At 38.5% G+C, this 16,685-nt stretch overlaps 1 protein-coding gene across 4 annotated transcripts in view; it reads left to right on the top strand.

The window, feature by feature from the left end:
- Nucleotides 1–16,685, top strand: part of septin8.S (septin 8 S homeolog) — a 72,661-nt gene that overhangs the window by 39,436 nt on the left and 16,540 nt on the right. For 3 of the 4 annotated variants that reach the window (XM_018254214.2, NM_001091489.1, XM_018254216.2), the window contains 7 exon segments: nt 713–908; nt 5,654–5,840; nt 7,828–7,989; nt 10,205–10,301; nt 11,268–11,436; nt 15,003–15,135; nt 15,705–15,895. In XM_018254214.2, coding sequence (XP_018109703.1) covers nt 713–908; nt 5,654–5,840; nt 7,828–7,989; nt 10,205–10,301; nt 11,268–11,436; nt 15,003–15,135; nt 15,705–15,895 — 1,135 coding nt within the window. 4 annotated transcript variants of the gene reach the window in all.

Below are 16,685 nucleotides of genomic sequence, written 5' to 3'. Positions count from 1 at the left end.
AGAAAAATGGGAAGGTAACCAGATAACCTCTCCCTGACACAAGTTTACAGCTTGATAGATATGAGAACACTCAATAGTAAAAATCCAAGTCCCATTGTGACTCCTCTAGTTACATTGAGTAGTAGGAACAATAGCCTGCCTGAAAGCACTTCCATCATGTGCTGGCTCTTTTTGAAAGCACAGGCAAAATGACCTGAGATGGCTGCCTACACACCAATATTGCAAGTAACAAAATATATATTGTTTCAGAATAAAATTTTATACGGTAGAGTGAATTATTTGCAGTGTAAACAGTGTAATATAGAAATAAAAACTATGCCATAAAAATCACGACAGTATCCCTTTAAATGATGCAAGCAAAATGGCAGATCCCTCCTATATTTGATATATTTATAAATCTGCAGAGTGAAAATGTGCTGTACTTGTGCAAATAGTTAAATATGTACTCAATCTTTACTGTCTAATGGGGGGAAAAAAGTGATTTCCATGGTATGAATGGAATGCTTATGTATCTTCACCTGTGAAAGGATTTGGGAAGATGTAAAATACCTGTATCTGTTTTTTCATGTAATATTGTTGGCTGTAGCATATGCAGTAGCAATCTTAGTAAGACGCTATTCTGCAGTGAAACAGGTTCATGCTTGTAACTGCTGAGCTGCAAACATCCAACTCTTTTACACGACATTGCTACAAACCTCGTTTTGTCTCATAGGTGAAACTGGCATTGGAAAGTCCACTCTAATGAACACGTTGTTTAATACAACATTCGAGACGGAAGAGGCCAGTCATTACGAGAACGGCGTTCGCTTGCGACCGCGTACATATGAGCTGCAAGAGAGCAACGTGCACCTAAAGCTGACAATAGTCGATACAGTTGGATTTGGGGATCAAATCAACAAAGATGACAGGCAAGCTTCTTGACTAATTCAACAGACTTTAAATAATGCATGCCTACTAGTAATGAGCTTATAAAGAGTATGTTCAGTTATATAGCTCCAGGTTAACCAACTAGACCCAGAACCAAGGTTAGGCAGCCGTCTGGAGTTACTAGTGCATCTACTTCACCTTAGTCTTCCTCCCTAATGTGTAGTGCTGGTTCATATCAGCAGTTTTTTTTTAGTGTCATTAAAATATATATTTGGCAAAAAACACCCCTAACAGAACTCTGAATTGACATATAATGCAAATAGAAGGTTATAAGGAGTTCAATAACCATATGAAGACTTGCGACCAGGGTCCAAATCCTTGTATACATGCAGGTCATGGACCTCTTGAGGTGAGTTGTAAAACTTTAAACTAGGCAGTTCATTATTTCTAATGTTAAGGGTCTCATAATATAAGGTTTCACAATGTGGGATTGTTGAGAGCTAATTATGATTTGACACCAAAGTTTACGCTGGTCTCTTCTGTATTATATCCTTATAATACACAAAAGCCATGAATATCTTGTAAAATATATCCTTATAAACCTTATATCCTTATAAACGGTGACTAGTGATGTCATCCGTTATAAACTATCAGTAGTGATGTCATTTTGGTCACATGACTCACTGAAACTTGTGTATTATAATAAATAAAGTACCCCTTGTTGGAAAATATGAGGATTTTAGAAGTCACCTCAGAGTTCCATGGCCTGTATAAAAGCACTCGGCCTTAACCATACTTTTATATGGTCATGGAACTCCTCGGTGACTTATAATATCCTTATATTTTACAATAGGGGGTACTTTATTCACTATATAATACACAAAAGCTATGAATATCTTGTAAATTATATCCTTATAAACGGTGAGTTCTGATGTCATCAGTTATAAACGGTGAGTTCTGATGTCATTTCTGTCACATGACTCACTGAAATTTGTGTATTATAATAAATAAAGTACCCCCAGTTGCAAAATATAAGGATATTAGAAGTTACCTCGGAGTTCCTTCGGCCTCGTGTTTTTATATGGTCATGAAACTCCTCGGTAACTTATAATATCCTTATATTTTACAATAGGGGGTACTATATCTCACAGTCTGTGCATTGGTTCCTGTTTTAAAGTGTTATCTGGCTGAGGGCCCAGTTGGCTAGCATTTCACATACAGTATATATTCACTGTTTTCCACAGTTGAATACTTTTTCAGTTGGGTGCACACAGCAAGGCTGTCTATTAAGAGCGGTGATCCTCAAACTTTTTTTTTTTTTACCCATGAGCCAGATGTAAAAAGAGTTGGGTGAGCAAACCCAGCATAAAAAAAAAAAAATTCTGGGTGGTGCAAAAAAAATGCTGTGATTGGCCATTTGGTTTTAAACAACCAAAACTTGCTTCCAAACCAGGAATTCAAAAATAAGCACCTGCTTTGAGGCCAGTAGAAGCCACATCCAAAGGATTGTGATCAACGTGTGGCTCATGAGCCACTGGTTGGAAGCCACTGATTTAGAGGGACAAGTCATCATGGTAGTATATCCATAAATTTTATTTATTTTAACAAGTGAAAGCTATAAGGATATATTTCCCTGTATATGTCAATCTCCGCCAAAGGCTAAACAAGAGGTTAAGTTTCCCTTTTAACTCTATACTTCTTCAGTGTTGAGAACTCAAATCATGCTAATCACATGCTAATCACACGCCGAAACTGTTAGCCTTCTCTGTTCGTTATACATGGCTTCAGATTCAGATTTCACAATGGATTATATCTGGTTGACTAATGTCTTCCTGTTCTACACTGGGATCCTGTTTAACATATACATTTACATTTTTGAATTCTCACTTAAATGGGGCCAGAGGCCACAGTGGTTTCCACAAAAACAGCTTCACAAGTGACATCATTGAGTGAGAGTGTTTGTGTACATCAGAGTGCTGTAGGCCTGAATGTGTGCAATATGCTACAATGCGGTGTAGCTTGGATTCTCTTGGGTGTAGAACTCAACTGCTCACTGCCTTTTATAACACTCTTAACAATTTTAGGAGACTAGTTTTAAAATTATGCATATAAAAGTTATAATATCTCTTCAAAATTAAAAAAAAAAACCCTTCCCATAACCCACACCTTATTTCAGTGATACCAAAGCACTCACACACTTAACTGTGCTTTATGCTGACACAGATCTGACATTGGGCCAGGGGGCCCCAGTTGCAGCTCCAGTATGGTACAGCACTACAGCCTATAGGAGGATTATAGCGCTCCCAGCCACTGTGACTGATTCTGCTAACAGCTTAAAAAAAAATAATAATAAAAAATATATATATATATATATATATATATATATATATATATATATATATATATATATATATGTATATATATATATATATATATATATAGTAGTTTTAATGATACAGGTATGGAATCTGTTATCTGGAAACCAATTATCCAGAAAGCTCTAAATTATGGAATGGCCCTCTCCCATAGACTCCATTTTATCCAAATAATCAAAATTTTTAAGAATGATTGCTTTTTTCTCTGTAATACAGGTATGGGATCCATAATCCGTAAACCCGTTATCTAGGAAGTTCCGAATTATGGAAAGGCCTTCTCCCGTAGACTTCATTTTATCCAAATAATCCAAATTTTTTTTTAAAAAAAAAAAACGATTTCCTTTTTCTCTGTAATAATAAAACAGTAGCTTGTACTCGATCCAAACTAAGATATAATTAATCCTTATTGGAAGCAAACCCAGCCTATTGGGTTTATTTAATGTTTATATGATTTTCTAGTAGTCTTAAGGTGTGAAGATCCAAACTACAGAAAGACCCATTATCCAGAAAGCTCCAAGTCCCGAGCATTCTGGATAATATGTCCAATACCTGTATTTAAACAGTAGCTTGTACTTGATCCCAACTAAGATATAATTAATCCTTATTGGAAGCAGGACCAGCCTATTGGGTTTATTTCATGTTTACATGATTTTCTAGTAGACTTAAGGTGAGAAGATCTAAATTACAGAAAGACCCGTTATCCGGAAAGCTCTGGGTCCCAAGCATTCTGGATAATAGGTCCAATACCTGTAATAATAAAACAGTAGCTTGTACTTAATCCAAACTAAGAAATAATTAATCCTCATTGGAAGCAGAACCAGCCTATTGGGTTTATTTCATGTTTACATGATTTTCTTGTAGACTTAAGGTATGCAGATCCAAAATACAGAAAGATTTGTTATCGGCAAAGCATTCTGGATAACAGGTCCCATACCTGTACTGGAAAATGAATAGGGGAGGTCCTGAATAGAATAAGTAATACAAGGTAAAAGTAACATTTCCAAAAAAGGATTTTCTTGACTCATGTAATCGAGATGAATAGAATTGAATTATTTCATAATTATTAATAAAATGTCAGCTATGGCTCAGTGCATAAAGTCACTACTGACGCGTTTCGTGCCCCACGGCACTTCCTCAGAAGTATTGTCTTTTTTATACACATTAAACAACTTTATAGCTACCCTTAATTGCAGCAAATTAAAAGTAACTCTATAATTGTAGCCTTACAGAGCAAAAGAGTCCCTCAACTGAAAGCTGCAAAGAGACAGAAGGGGAAGGCAAATAGCTCTTTAATGTTCTTGTGTTGAACATAGCTGTGTGTTGCCTGTTCAAGAGGGATGGTTTAATACTACGGAGTATTATAATCCAGGTGACAAAAAAAACACATTTTATTTTTGGTCTCTGCCTGCAATTGGGCAAATAAATGTTATTGCTGTATCTTCTGGAGAAGTATTTGTGTAGTCTGGAGCTGAATAGCAGACTCTCACTTCTTAGAGAAATAAATCACAGGGAAGTCTCATATGTTTCCATTAAGTCTTGGCACTGCTTCGAGGTGTCTGTGGGTTTTTCATATTAATAACCCATCGTTTATGTATACTGTATTCATGCAGTCATGTGCACTACACGGCTGTTGAAGGGAACGTTGCAGACAAAGACAAAAATGTATTCCATGAATCTGGGAATCCATTGCAATTTAATGCTGCAAACTCCTTTTTCTCTTTTTTATACTCTTTGAGTGAAGGTTTCTTACATCGTACACAAATGGGGTCATTTACTAATGCCCTAGATGGTAAAGAACCAAAATTATATACTGGGAATTTCCCACCGTCTGCCAAATTGAATGTCCGGTCCATGGTTCATAATTAATAAAGGGCATAACCTGAGAGGCAGAAAAAAGGGCTGTTATGGGTTTTGGCATTGCAGATATCATTGCTGTGAAGGTTAGGAGATGACTTTTGTCTGCTCTACTTTCCCTTTGTTCATTGCATTCTGTCTCAAGTAGCAGCACTGAAAGTGAATCATAAGCTTCAGCATATGCCCCAGTTTTTATTCCAAAATACATGAATAAAAAGCAGGGGAAGGGGTACATAAGAAAAAGAAATTGTGTGCATTTTGATTCCTTAATAAGAAAACAGTATCCTCTAGCATCCAGGATACAGGTCCTAAGCCTGAGATCAACACAATTAAATGTAAACAGAAACACAAAACCAGTAAGTGAAGACCATTTGCAGTATGTCTTAAAATTGAACAATCCATTAAAGTAACTCCCAGAATCCTTCAACTTTGGGATCTTGAGAACAGACAGAGGGCTGCAGACTTTATAATCCATTGCTTATAATGGGAGGAAGTTAAATAATGTCAAAGTAGTCGTAGGAAGCATAACCAGAGCTTTACATGGGATCTTTGTGCAGTTACAGGTCAGTTGTTGACTACATTGATACTCAGTTTGAAACTTATTTGCAAGAAGAACTGAAGATCCGCCGTTCCCTTTTCAACTACCACGACTCCAGGATACACGTCTGCCTTTACTTCATCACTCCAACTGGACATTCGCTAAAGTCACTAGATCTGGTCGCAATGAAGAAGCTGGACAGTAAGGTACAAGTTCTGACCTAGGTCTCCTAGAACAACATTTCCTTCTTTTCTTAACTCCACTCTATTGTCCTTCTCTTTTTGCATCCCTTCTGTCCTTTTCAGCTTGACCTTTTTTACATTCTGTCCCTTTTATAAAGGACAATGAGATGTAAAATATTTCTTCTGCAAGGTATCATGCGCTTCACCTTTCAGAACTTTATAAGGAGATTTGTGTTCTGTGTTTAGCATTTGCCCAGGGGATACATGGAAGCCTGGAACTAGGGTTGCCCCCTGGCCGGTATTTTACTGGCCTGGCCAGTAAAAATGATGCTTGATGCCAATGTTATTAATAGGGAAAAAGATAAATATATAGGAAGGCCGGTATTTTTTTCCAGAAAAGGTGGCAGCCCTACCTGGAACAGCAATGTGCAGACCAGGGTGGGTTTTGAAGAAGTTGTGCACTAGACTGGAGTAGGTTAGGGATTAGTGTCACTGCTGGAAGAATATAAAAATGCAGCCACAAATCTTCTGATCCACTGTCCTCGCCTGCGTCGGCCTGGGTGCAGACACAAAGGGTGGATTTTGGCGTGAAAATGCATAATTACACTTTTCCATGCCAATATTCTCTCTGTGTGTCTGAGCCCCGGTGGATACAGTGCCTGAGTGTGCAGACATAGGAGCCAGCGGATCAGCTGTTTCTCTGCCTGTATTTATTCACACGTGCCTTTTTATTATCTCCCCACCCCCTAAACCTTTATTCTGCACTTTTTCATTTCACACTCATTTCCTAGGAACTGTATAGGCAATATTGGCGGCAGTGAATGGAGCTGAGTTACTAATTCATGGACAAGTGCTGGCCTAGAGTTGCTTTTCCAAAATATTAGGGACCACACAGTAGTAAAATAATGCATTTAGAAAGGAACAGCTGGGAATGCAACTTCTGTTTACCAGTGCTTCTCGCGGGGACTGGGGACTATTATAACTTACTCACCACTAGCTTTAAAGGAGAAGGAAAGTCTTTGTGCACTTGGGGGTGCCAAATGTTCGGCTCCCCCAAGTGATTGTATTTACTCACCTGGAACCCGAGGCCCGGGGTTATACCAGCGAGCACCACGGCGCAATCCTCTTCCGTCTTCTGCTTTCTTCGTGCTACTGTGCATGAGCAGTAGAACAAGCCGAACTTTAACTAAAAAGTCGGCTATTTTGTTCTACTGCGCATGTGTCTGCCCCGGGAGATTTGAACATAGAGGAAGCTGGAAGAGGATCGCTCCATGGTGCCTAACATTTGGCACCCCCAAGTGCAAGAAGGTGTTCCTTCTCCTTTAAACCAAATATTTGTACCAAATATGCAGTACTCAGGGATGACTCTTTTCTCGAATCATTGGGGGTGGGGGTTGTGATACAGCTGTGTGCCTGCTCATGCCAGGTGCACTTAAGTTTTAGTGGTTGGGTTGTTCCATGACTCTCTATGAGATAAATGCAGTCAGCAGCTTGATTTTCAGCACATCCAAGTTGCTAAGGCTGAGAGTTTGGGTGGCTGTACCATAAACAAAAAAAAATCCACTGTTTTGACCAGAAATGAGGATTCAGATCCTAACCTTTCATGTCCGTATGCCTTTAAAATTACAGATCAACATTTTAGTGTTTTATGTAATGGTAGGCAAGGCATTTAACTTGGTCATTTAGTCAACACAAGATGTTTGTTTTGCTATCATTATTCATATCTGCTAAGCAAGCCTGAATGGCCTTATCTGATTTTACTGCAAGGATGTAAACTGCTCGCATCCTTGTTTAACATAGAGTAACTCTTTATATTGTAAAAGCCAAACTTTAGTTTTTAGTGACACATTTGCCTTAAAGATTTTGGCTAGCAGCGTTAGCAGTTACGTATTTTGGCTGCCTCCCACCATCTGGGAATAATAATTGCTATTGAAACCAAATGTTGCTTTGTAGTGCGTGGGAGGTAAGCCCATTAATCTGCCTTTCTTACACTCATCGCTCTGTCCCGCAGGTAAATATCATTCCCATTATAGCCAAAGCTGACACCATTTCCAAGAGTGAACTCCACAAGTTCAAAATCAAAATCATGAGTGAACTGGTCAGCAACGGAGTCCAGATCTACCAGTTCCCTACAGACGACGATGCAGTGGCAGAGATCAACTCTGTAATGAATGTAAGTTCTGAGCAATAATATCCATCAGCTTGCAGCCGGCAGGCACTCTTTCTACCTTCTTAGGTTCAAGTTCCCTTCTGAGCACCACTATTTGTTTATTCAGGGTGATGTTAGTTTAGAATAAGGTTACAAATATACATGAAACCTTATCTGATCACTAACCCAATATTAATCCAGGAGTACCCAGGTCAGGTAACACTTCAACTCTCTTTACTTTTTGGCATTCAGGCAAGAAACCTATAAAAGCCTCCATCCAAAGCTTTTTTCGCAACTGCAGAATTTCATCTAATTTCATCAGGGTGCATAAATCTGGACATATATTATCACTAGGGATGCACCAAATCCAGGATTCGGATCCTTCTGCCCGGCCAAACCAAATCCTAAGGGGCAGGGGGCAGTTCGGGGAGAGTAGTCGCCCCGAAGAAGAGGAGATTTGTCGCCGGACTATTTTGGAATCGGCCGAACCGCCGAATCCTTTGCGAAAGAATCGTCAGAATACCAAACCCTAATTTGCATATGCAAATTAGGGACGGGAGGGAAATCACATGACTTTTTGTCAGAAAACAAAGAAGTAAAAAATGTTTTCCCCTTCCCACCCCTAATTTGCATATGCAAATTAGGGTTTGGTATTCTGACGATTCTTTCGCAAAGGATTCGGCGGTTCGGCCGTTTCCAAAATAGTCCGGCGACAAATCTCCTCTTCTTCGGGGCGACTACTCTCCCCAAACTGCCCCCTGCCAGCGATTTAACATCCAGTATGGCGCTCGGAGTGCTTCGTTTTCCGAAGTCGTCCGAAGTTTTCCTCATGAGGCAACTTCGGATGACTTCGTAAAATAAAGTGATCTGAGTGCCTCCTGCCGGCGATTTTCATTATAACCAGCGGGAGGCAGTTCGGGGAGAATAGTCACCCCGAAGAAGAGATTTGTCATCAATCGACTAATCTCCCCGAATGTGAGCGTGTTGCCCTGACCCTAAAAAGGGTAAAGCAGTTTCAGCAGAGCAGAGACAACAGATCTCTGTGTGAAAAACGCTTTGTTTTGTGTTTTCTCATAATCTGCTCACATGAACCAACAATTGCAAAACCCATTCATTTCTTCAGACCTTCATTTTGACTAATTAAATCATCTATTTTATATATTTAATTAAATCGACATTTTTATTTTAAGTGTTTCTGATTAAATCAAATCCATGATATGGACTTTACAAAACAAATCAAGTCAGCTGTTGTGCTGAATTTATATTTTTGCACTATTTTACTTTGTCCTGTAGACTTTTGGGGCCATCTTCAGACAATAGTTGGTATTGCAGTTCTCTCTTATAAACCATAGCAGAAGTGGAAAGAATAACATATTTCAGAAATGTGAGAATTTTTCAAGGGACTGGATTCTTTGCAAGGCAATGTGCAGTACTATAGCTGATTATTACATTTTTGCCATAAAATAACATAGGAATTTGGGGGTTGGCAGTGTCTGCAAAACACTGGGTAGGTCAGACTAATGTTAAAAGTGGGAGGCGGAGTTTAGAATGATTGGAAAATAGATATAAAAAATATTATCTTTGCCCCTTTTGCTCAGTAAAGGCAGATCACATTTATGCCAGGTATAGAATCCCTTTTCTGGAAATCCATTACCCATAAAGCTCTAAATTACAGGAAGGTCATCCCCCATAGAGTCCATTTAAAGCAAATACTTGTATTTTTCTTTTTCTCTGGTATAATAAACAGTAGCTTGTACTTGATAGTAACTAAGCCACACAAATCCATGTTGATGGCAAAACAACCCTATTAAGTTCAAATGATTTTTAGTAAAGTTAAGGTATGATGATCCACATTACAAAAAGATCCCTTATCCGAAAAACCCCAGGTCCCAAGTATTCTGCATAATAGATATCATATCTGTACTACTTACACATGCAGCAGGCTGGATCTGAAGTTTAAGAACACTTTGTGTGTTACATTATAGATATTTCAAAATACGCTGAAATATTTGGTACTTTGTCACTGGTGACATCATACCTAGACTATATTTGTAAGATAAAACTTTCCCTTTAGTAATCCATAAGATTCTTATAACAGAAAATGCTGCATTGAGCCCCAATATTGATGACAAGAATACAAAATCTTCATGTAGTATGCGCTGAATGTGTCTTTTTAGTTATATTTCTATTTTATAATGTTCCACATATTAATAATAAATGTGTTTGGTTTTTTTTGTAGGCTCACCTGCCATTCGCTGTAGTTGGGAGCACAGAGGAGGTGAAAGTAGGAAATAAACTTGTGAGAGCCAGGCAGTACCCATGGGGAGTAGTACAAGGTATGTCTGTATAAAAAAGAAAATAAATTAAATAATAGTCAGCGGCTTTATTTTCTGATTTACTCACCCCCCCACCACCACCACCACCACCAATGAATCGAATGAGAGAATATGGAATCTACACTTGTAACACTCATTAGACTTTGTAGAAAATGAAAGGTAAAGGCAGTGGTTGGGATATCAAAGCACAACCCTAAACCTCTCTAAGGGGCAGATTTATCAAGGGCCGAATTGAAAATTCAAATAAGTTTTCTTATGGTCAAAACTGGCAAATTCGACTAGGGAGTTATCCAAATTCGATTCCAATTTTTCAAAACTCGATTTTCGAGATTTATCATACTGGCCCTTTAAGAACTCGAATTCAGTATTCGCCCACCTAAAACCTGCCGAATTGCTGTTTAAGTTAATGGGAGACGTCCAGGGATCAATTCTGAGTTGTTTGCAGCCTTCCTAACATTTTTTTCAGGGGGAAAAAACGTGCATCAAGTTTTTAAAACTCGAATCAAATTCGATTCGAATTTGATTCGAGTTTTCGGGTCGATCCTATTCACCCGAGCTTAAAAAATTTTAATAATAGATTTCAATTAAGGTCGAATTTTGAGTTCACAGGAGTTTTGAAATTCGACCTTTGATAAATGTGCCTGGTGCACTGGCAGCTTTTTGAATGCTTGTAGTTGCAATTAAAAAAAATAGCCTGGTCCTAGCACCAGCCCTCACCCCAGAAAGAGGCTGCCCTAATATTTTGCTGCCCTAGTGAACTTCACTAACTACCAACCCTAAAACTGTTCAGGTCATGGTCAGTGGAACTTGTTGTAGAACAGGTGTCTTGCATGTCTGCTTTATTCGGAAAAGCCAGCTAGTGCTGTAAAACTACATGTAAATCATTGTGCTGATTTTTTTCTAAAGTTTAAATATGCACTTTTATTAAAAAAAAACAACAAAAAAACATTACTTATTGAATTCCAGTTGAGAATGAGAGCCACTGTGATTTTGTGAAACTGAGGGAGATGTTGATTCGGGTTAACATGGAAGACCTGAGAGAGCAGACTCACACCCGGCATTATGAGCTATACAGGAGGTGCAAGCTGGAGGAGATGGGCTTCAAGGACAATGATCCCGACACACAGCCATTCAGGTACCTCTGATAATGTCCAAAGGCAGAACAATTAATCATAGGAGAAGGAACGGTATAATCTCTGTGAGTGGGCAGGGGTGTTAGGCAGCCTCTAGTGATTTTGATCACTTACCGGATACCCAGGGTCAAGGATCCTGTTTGCTGAAAACGATGCTGCTTCTTTAAGAGCACTTTCTTCTTCTGGATCTTCTATGTTCTACGTGCATTAGAGTCCTGCAGCGGGTCGGGTACCCGCAGGTTACTCTCAAAAACCTGCGGTACCCTGCGAGTAGAAGTTCCAGCTGTGGGTATAGACGCGGTTCTGCAGGTTTGTGGGTCGGCCACGGGTCTTCTCAATAGTGATTTTTACTTTGATTTTTTTCTGATCAAGCCTACTTCCGATGATGTCACTTCCAGGTTACAATGACAGCACTTCCTGTTTTACTCCTTTTTTTCTGATCACACCTTGGTTTACACTTCCTGATTCTTGATGGTCAGCGGGTTAGTAGCGGATAAGGTACTTGCGGTCGGGTCGAGTAGCAGGTCCAAGCGGGTAAGAATGCGGGTCCGGGTTGTGAATTGCAGGTTGCGGGTACGGGTCGGGTATGGGTTCCAAAAAATGGACCCGCGGAGGACTCTAGCATGAGAAGTGGATCTTAGAAGCAAAAATCAATATTTTTCACTCCACTGCCCATGCTCGTATGCACCAAGACTCAAGAAAAGAAATGGCAGAAGAAGATTGGGACATTGTGCTGCTAAAGAAGTACCCCAAGCTGGGGCCTCAGCGATTATAATCAGTGGGGGTTGCCTAATATTTTGCAGCCTCTGGTGATTCGTATCTTTCCTTTTTCATTTTAAAGGGATTGTTCACCTTTAAATTACCTTTTAGTATGACGTAGAGAGAGAAATTCTGAGACAATTTGCCATTGGTTTTCATTTTTTATTGTTTGTGGTTTTTGAGTTATTTAGCTTTTTATTTAGCACCTCTCCAGTTTGCAATTTCAGCCATCTGGGTGCTAGGGGCCAAATTACCCTAGCAACCATGCCTTGATTTGAATAAGAGACTGGAATATGAATAGGAGAGGCCTGAATAGAAAGATAGGTAATAAAAAGTAACAATAACTATAAATGTGTAGCCTTACCGATCATTTGTTTTTAGATGGGGTTTTGAAGGCTGGAAAGATTCAAAAGAAGAAGGCAAATAATTAAAAAATGATAAAAAAAAGTAATGAAAACCAATTGAAAAGTTGCTTGGAATTGGCCAGTCTATATCATACTAAAAGTTAACTTAAAAGCGAACCACCCCTTTAAGGAACAATTGAGAAGAGGTCACCCCAGTAAAAGTTTTATCAACAGTTTGGTGTTAAAAGTGTTTATTACAACTGAATATCAGCCATCACTACTTATTGGAAGGGTCTTGTGAAAAAAATGAGCTGCTTCACTTTGATTTAATAGTTAATAGTCCATCACACCAAATTCAATTAGGGTTGGGAAGAAACAAAGGAATACTTTGGGGATCACTGCATCAACGTGTCATTTAATACTCTTCACCTCAACCAGTAGCTCATGAGCTCATCTCCAACCCCTTGGATGTTGCTCCCAGTGGCCTCAAAAAAACTGTTTATTTTTGAATTCCAGGCATGGAGGCAAGTTTAAGTTGCATAAAAACCAGGTGTACTGCCAAACAGAACCTCAATGTAGGTTGACAATCCACATAGGGGCTACCAAATGGCCAATCACAGCCCTTATTTGGCACCCCAAGAACATTTTTCATGCTTGTGTTGCTCCCCAACTCCTTTTACTTTTGAATGTTGCTCATGGGTTCAAAAGGTTGGGGATCCCTGCATTCGTGAATTAACAGTAAATGAATAATCTTTCAGGTAGTTGTGATAGTTTTATTCAATAACAGAGGTTCACGTTACATGCCCTCAATTCAGGAACTACAGTATGATGACTTATAATAAGTATTCATCATTAACATTGTACGGAGCTAAAGCATCTGAACAAATATCTGGCTTTAAGTGCTTGAACCCAGGAAGTCTGCAGTATGTTTACTCTATAATATGTGTATTCAAACCACACAATGGCCGACCTTAGGCAGTGCTTGTGCTTTTTCTTTTAAAAGCTCTCACAAGCAAGTCCATCAGCACCTTATACACCAGTCTGTAGTATTCGTATATATATATATGCCCTACTCTTGTGCAGCGGAATGACAGCATTTACAGTACAGCATAGTGGGTTGTTTGATTCAAAGTTACTCAAGTTTATTCTCTATCAGTTGCTTCTGCAATGAGTGAGGAACTCATTGGAGAAGCAACTGATAGAGAATAAACTTGAGTAACTTTATAGCAGTTTCTGCTACTCCCTCCTGGTTTTACAATATGGCTACACCCTGTAGGTTACCTGTAAGTGCAATTTGGTTGTCACCTCTGCACAACATGAGCTGAAAGTATACAGAATACAGCAGTATTAATTATATAATTTCTAAATTGGAGAATGCACCTTTCTTTCCAAAAAATTTTTTAAAAACTATTAAGCATATCTTAATAACTGGAATAAGCTGGAAAGGGTTGTATTGGGGTGCGTTTAAAATCCAACTGCTCGGTTCATACTTTTTTCTTCTTTGTATAACTTTCTCTCGTATCACAGGAGACTGTGGATTTGTGTTTTTTTAGGATATAACAGCCTCCTTTACAGCTTAGGGCTTAGTTTAAAATTTGAGACCACAGTCCCGGTTACTCTGCCTTCTTCACCTTTGTGTTGTCCAAGGGATTGAAATTTATAAGGCAGTTAATTTTGGGACAACTCCACCATTCCTTATTTTATTTTCCATCATTTATTTCATGAATTTGAGCAGATTGACTTATAAATCAAAACTTTTTTTTTTATCCTAACAATTAATGGTCACTACAAATTAATTATACCTTGGTAATGAATTTGGGATGTTAAATTAATTACTATTCATTGGCACGGCACTTTAATCTAATTGATTCTTTATATTTCATTCAATTATTCATTTGGTTACATTAGTTCTGATAACCTTTAGTAACTCACTCAAATTAATTGACCTCTATTATTATAATTCTAATTAATTACAACTATGATACACATTTTAATCACTGGTAATAGTAGTGTTTTTTATAATTAATTTTTTTAGCTATATATATTAAATGAAATTATTGCACTGCACTTTATGAAAACACTTATGTGATTGCTCCTAATTAGACTATTAATCACTAGGGGCTTTTTGTACTGCTACACAGTATTGAGTATCAATTTGCATAGGTGTGGGAAAAAGGTGCAATAGTAGTAGTTTTTTGTGACCTATTGTATGAACCTGATTTAAGCGGGGTACTTTTTTCTTCTTTTTTGTTAACTATTTCATTGGGTAAACTTTTACTGTATTATGGGGTACCACGGTGACCCATTTTAACTTGAGGGCCCATTTTTGGGTCCCAACCTCAATAGTCGATGATATACATGTAGTCAAAGCAACTATTTGTAACTTCATGCTACTAAATATTTCCCATTTATCAGTTAAGTGTATTTAAATAGATGTCACAAAAACGTAATATTTTACTTTTCAGCCTCCAAGAGACTTATGAAGCCAAAAGGAAAGAGTTCTTATCGGAGTTGCAGAAGAAGGAGGAGGAAATGCGGCAGATGTTTGTAAATAAGGTCAAGGAAACGGAATCAGAATTAAAAGAGAGAGAACGAGAGGTAAGTCCTGGCCAAGTTTCTAACTAGTAACTCTGCTGGAAGCTTTGAAATGATGTGGTTTATTTTGGTGTTGAAGTTGTGAGGCAGAAATTGGGGATGTAGCCTGCGTATCAGTCAGAACTTGAAGCATCGGCTGTTAATTATTTGTAAGTGTGGCTTTGTGGATCATGAACATAAATTATACATACAAAGAGGTTCAGACTCTCGTAGACATCCTATTGTCAAATAGTATAGAGCCTCTACAGCTATGTGACCTATTGCCAAAAGAGTCATTATTTTAGGATTACATCTAATGACTCAGCCCCTTTGCAGTAAATATGAATATATGAAATCAACACATTTATGGAGCGTCTGGAAAACCAGTTATGCACAGGATTGGCCTTTTTTTTAAAAAAAAAAAAAATTACATTTTTAAAGGAGCTTTAATTGTTTTTTAATTCAAATTTGCAATCCATAGGCAAGTATTAGCTGATTCTGCTTAAATCCATGTGAAGCGCTGCTATAGCCTGAGAAGGTGGGGATTCACTTTTGTATACCTTGTCACATCTTTGCCTGTTTCCTAATTCCAGCTGCAGGAAAAGTTCATGCAGCTGAAGAGGATACACCAAGAAGAGTCGAAGAAGGTGGAAGACAAAAGGAGGGACTTAGAGGAAGAAATGAATGCCTTTAACAGACGGAAAGTCGCCATGGAAACTCTCCAGTCCCAGTCTTTCCAGGCCACCTCTCAGCAACCTCTGAAGAAAGACAAAGATCGGAAAAAGTAAGTTGTGTTGTCTTACAGTAGCATTACTAACATTATTAATGCCGCTGCTTGTTACTTAATCCTAATCATTTCCCATTAAATGGCTACATTGCGTTCTAGACCTTCTAAAGCATTGTTAAAGGCACACTAAATACAAAACTTGGTGTTTCTCACGGTTTCCTGAGGAACATACACTTTTTCTTTTCGAGCTGAGGAGGAGTATGAGAATAAGGCAGGAGCAATTTCTATCTAGACTAATGTTTTCACTTGCTTGGATGTATTACTCAACCCACAACCAACAAGGGGGTGGGACAAAAAGCTGAGTTTAGAACCAGCACACAAATAAGCCAAAATTTGCTTTGCACTGTGGGCACCTGGCCTGTCGGCAAAGTAGCCCAGGAAAAAAAATATCTTTATTATAACATGATTAAAATATACTAATCCCATGGTCTACAACCTTAGAAGCTTCATGCCCAAATGGTGTTTAATCATAAGGTACAGACTTTGGGGTTAGTATATCTTAATCTTGTTATATTGAAAGTTTTTTCTGTTTTTTAACTCATTTTTGGAGTGCTCAATTCTTTTGTGAATGTTATGGTATCTCTTTGATACTGGGGGTTTTTTTTCCAGCACCTAAGTGCTGATTTTACAGCACATATTATCCCTTAGTCCTTTGAAAAGTTTATGGAGTCCAAGAGAAAAGCCTAAAGGTGGCCATACGCTGAGAGATCCGCTCGTTTGGCGATGTCGCCAAATGAGTGGATCTCTCTCCGATATGCCCACCTTGAGGTGGGCAATATCGGGCTGA

This window comes from Xenopus laevis, chromosome 3S (genome assembly GCF_017654675.1).
Source record: "Xenopus laevis strain J_2021 chromosome 3S, Xenopus_laevis_v10.1, whole genome shotgun sequence".
Taxonomy (NCBI): Eukaryota; Metazoa; Chordata; class Amphibia; order Anura; family Pipidae; genus Xenopus; species Xenopus laevis.
The sequence above is the reverse complement of the archived record's forward strand: the minus strand, read 5'-3'. Positions and strand labels throughout refer to the sequence as shown.